We start from the raw sequence: 3,963 nt of genomic DNA, 5'->3' as shown, positions 1-3,963 counted from the left end.
TGTCAGACTTTATTTTTTGGGCTCCAAAATCACTGTAGATGGTGACTGCAGCCATGAAATTAAAAGACGTTTACTCCTTGGAAGGAAAGTTATGACCAACCTAGATAGCATATTCAAAAGCAGAGACATTACTTTGCCAACAAAGGTTCGTCTAGTCAAGGCTATGGTTTTTCCAGTGGTCATGTATGGATGTGAGAGTTGGACTGTGAAGAAGGCTGAGCGCCGAAGAATTGACGCTTTTGAACTGTGGTGTTGGAGAAGACTCTTGAGAGTCCCTTGGACTGCAAGGAGATCCAACCAGTCCATTCTAAAGAAGATCAGTCCTTGGTGTTCTTTGGAAGGAATGATGCTAAAGCTGAAACTCCAGTACTTTGGCCACCTCATGCGAAGAGTTGACTCATTGGAAAAGACTGATGCTGGAAGGGATTGGGGGCAGGAGGAGAAGGGGACGACAGAGGATGAGATGGCTGGGTGGCATCACTGACTCAATGGACGTGAGTCTGGGTGAACTCCGGGAGTTGGTGATGGACAGGGAGGCCTGGTGTGCTGTGATTCATGGGGTCGTAAAGAGTCGGACACAACTGAGTGACTGAACTGAACTGAACATTTTACCAATGAACCAAAGTCTCATTTATCTAAACAACTACTGTAAGGGGGCTTACCTGGTGGTTCAGGTGGTAAAGAATCTGCTTCCAGTGCCTGAGAAATCCCATGGACAGAGGAGCCTGGCAGGCTACAGTCCCTGGGGTCACAAAGAATCCGACACAACTGAGAGACTATCACTTTCACCACCATAAGTTATTCTGTTTATTTCAAAATTTTGTAATTCTAGACTATCTCAATATTAGAAATACCCTTTTAAATGTATCATTGCATAAATTCATAATTATTTCCTTAGGATAATTTCCTTAAAGTAGAATTACTGAGTCAAAGAATATACAGTAGAACACTGATCAGAATTTCACTCATCACTCTTCCCTTTTACTTTTGAACATGATGCAGACCCTTTAAAATGGCTTTTAAAGCCTGAAGAAGGAGCCTATTGCCAACTTGATTTTGGGCTCATGTTTCATGTGTGTGTGTGTGTGTGTGTGTGTGTATATACAACTTCTATCGTTTCCTTTTCACCTACTACTCAGTTTGCTCAGAGCCTTCACTTGGGCTTCCCTGTGGCTCACTGAAGAATCTGCCTGCAATGCGGGAGACCTGAGTTCGACCCCTAGGTTGGGAAGATCCCCTGGAGAAGGGAAAGGCTACCCACTCCAGTATTCTGGCCTGGAGAATTCTGTGGACTGTGTATAGTCCATGAGGTCGCAAAGAGCTGGACATGACTGAGCAACTTTCACTTCACTTGTCCACTCTAGCCTTCCTAAATCCTTCCTGTCCTTCAAGTGTCACTGAAAAGACATTTCACCCCTTCTTGGTTTTCTGGGTTAGGTTAAATCCTGCTTGTGCTGTGTCCTGAGCACCTCATACTTCACCCTTCCTGAAATACATTCTCCACAGTCAGCTCATTTGGGGGCTGGCACTCTGTCTTCTTGTTTGCCATGCATCCAAGAGCCTAGCCCAGGGCCTGCCACGTGAGGTTGGATAGAATTGAGGAGGCACATGAGTAAGGCTTGTGATACATGTTGGAAAACTGTACCACCAGTGTTTTATTTTTACTGAAATTTAATTCTGTGTCCACCAGGAAACTATATTTACTCAAACAGGGACATTCTTGTAACTGCCTCCCCTTTCTTAAATATTTGTGTTATGATTTTCTAGCTACAGAGCCACTGACTGCATAATCTTATGACTTTACAGGATACATACCCTGAGTTATTTTCTCCATTTCTATCCTTGTAGATAGGCCTGGAGAGGTCCATCTCTCCTTTTCTTTCTTTTTTTTTTTTTTTCATCTCTCCTTTTCTAAGTCTTGTCCAATCCCAGTTCCAAATCCACTTCCAGCTTGGGGTTACACGAACTGGGTTCCTGAGCTTTACTTACTTCTTTACATTTCTGTGTTTGATTTGCCACATTGACCTTAGAGAGCCTTCTTCATTGCATGTATCACTGTCCTCCACATCTACCATATCTTCCACAGGCAAGGGAGTTAGTGAATAAGGGGCATTTCCAAAGGACTAGGTGGGCTGTGGGTGTAGGTAGCAAGTGGGGATATAGGATGTGAGCCACCGATAGGTGTCTGTGATGCACTTGGAATTCATGGCGCATCATCGGAACTAAACAGAGAGATCGCAGCTCTGGTGGGTGTATGTGCCCCTTCTCTGGGAGTCCCGGTACTTGGTCTACTTCAAACGCTTTTCCACTAATGCCACTGGACCATAATCAGCAGAGATCTATTTTGGGGCCACTAAATGAGAACTCAGGAGGACAAGTGGCAGCATCATTGAGGATGTGACATGACATGCTGGATCCTTGAATGAATTAGACTTGGACCTTAAACTGTTCAGTATCCTGGTCTGACAAAATCTCCTTATGGTGGACTTTCCAGAATAGGGGAAGAGGCCTCTCATTCTGTCAGATCTTTGGTGACTGTGGCTGCTTTGTGATCCCAGCCTGCCTGCCTTATTTGCTTATTTTTAGCTGAGTTGGGTCTTCATTGCTGCGCAGGCTTTCTCTAGTTGCAACAAATGGGGGCTACTTTCTGGTTGCGGTACACAGGCTTCTTATTACGTTGGCTTCTCTTATAATGGAGCTCAGGCCCTAGATGTGCAGGCTCCCGTAGTTTCAGCTCATGGGCTCAGTAGCCCCACAGCATGTGGGATCTCCCTGGACCAGGGATCGGACCAGGCATCAGACCGGTATCCCCTGCATTGCAGAGCAGATTCTTAACCATTGGACCACCAGAGAAGCTCCAGCCTATCTGCTTCTAACCGGGAGCCAAATTACCTGCCTCAAATCCTGACTGTTGGATTTGCTAGATGTGTAACCTTGAGCAAGTTACTTAACCATCTCTGTGCCTCTGTTTCCTCATCTGTCAAGCACAAATAACAGAGGTACCACATAGGGGTTGTATAAAAATTAAATGAATTAGTATTTCCAGCGCCCTTGGTGAGGGGGTCTGACTTGTATGAGGGCTCAGTAAGTGTGAGCTACTTTTATTAACTTATCCATTCATTGCCCGCCTGCCTGAAATGCCTTTCCTTTTCTTCTATATCAAAAATCTCATTTTTTGTTTTCTCTTTTTTAAAGTTAATGTGTAACACATAAATTGCATAAATATTAAGGGAAAAGCTTGATGAGCTTTCTCATTTTTCAGAGTCCCACTATTATGTGGTTGTCCCAGCATCACTCTCTTCCTGACCACAAATACCCAAATCTCATCTAAGGAATCTGATTGGAGGAGTTTCAGGACTTCTTGCCCTCTCAATGGGCACCAGCAGGAGGCAGTGTGATATAGGGGAGAAGCCATGGTCAGCATGACCACTTAGTCGTGGTCTATAGTCCATGGAAGGGTAGCCATTCCCTTCTCCAGGGGATCTTCCCAAGGCAGGGGTTGAACCTAGGTCTCCCACATTGTAGGCAGATTCTTTACCAGCGGAGCCACCAGGGAAGTGCCATAGTTAGCATGTTAGGGACCAAATAGGCTTATCCTGGCCCTATGAAGTTACAGGCATACCTCAGAGATATATAGTGCAAGTTTGGTTCCAGGCCACTGCAATGAAGTGAGTCGCACGAATTACCTTCAATTTGTTAAAAAAAAAAACTCAACGTCTGTGACCCACAATAAAATGAGGTGTGCCTGTACTAGCTTGGCTAGGACCTTAACCTCTGGAAGCCTTGTTTTCCCAATCTTCTAAGGACACCAGACTACCAAATGGACCCTTTAGAGGGTTGTAGTGAAGAGGAAATGAGATAAGGCCTGTAAACAATGCCTGATACACTCCAGTTAAATTATCATAGTAATAGTAAAATTTTAACAAATACTAATACCCAGTGTCAGGGAGGGTGCTGTGAAAT

At 44.5% G+C, this 3,963-nt stretch overlaps 1 protein-coding gene across 1 annotated transcript in view; it reads right to left on the bottom strand.

The window, feature by feature from the left end:
- TERF2 (telomeric repeat binding factor 2) overlaps positions 1-1,549 on the bottom strand; it is a 25,060-nt gene extending 23,511 nt beyond the window's left edge. The window contains exon 1 of the mRNA XM_010851109.1: positions 1,482-1,549. Within this exon, the coding sequence (XP_010849411.1) occupies positions 1,482-1,549 (68 nt within the window). The remainder of the gene's footprint in view (positions 1-1,481) is intronic.
- Between the last annotated feature and the right edge of the window lie 2,414 nt (positions 1,550-3,963).

The sequence above is a fragment of the Bison bison genome, unplaced genomic scaffold, assembly GCF_000754665.1.
Source record: "Bison bison bison isolate TAMUID 2011002044 unplaced genomic scaffold, Bison_UMD1.0 scf7180017864297, whole genome shotgun sequence".
NCBI classification, from domain to species: domain Eukaryota; kingdom Metazoa; phylum Chordata; class Mammalia; order Artiodactyla; family Bovidae; genus Bison; species Bison bison.
Note: the sequence above shows the minus strand (reverse complement) of the source record. Positions and strands in the feature narration are given on the sequence as shown.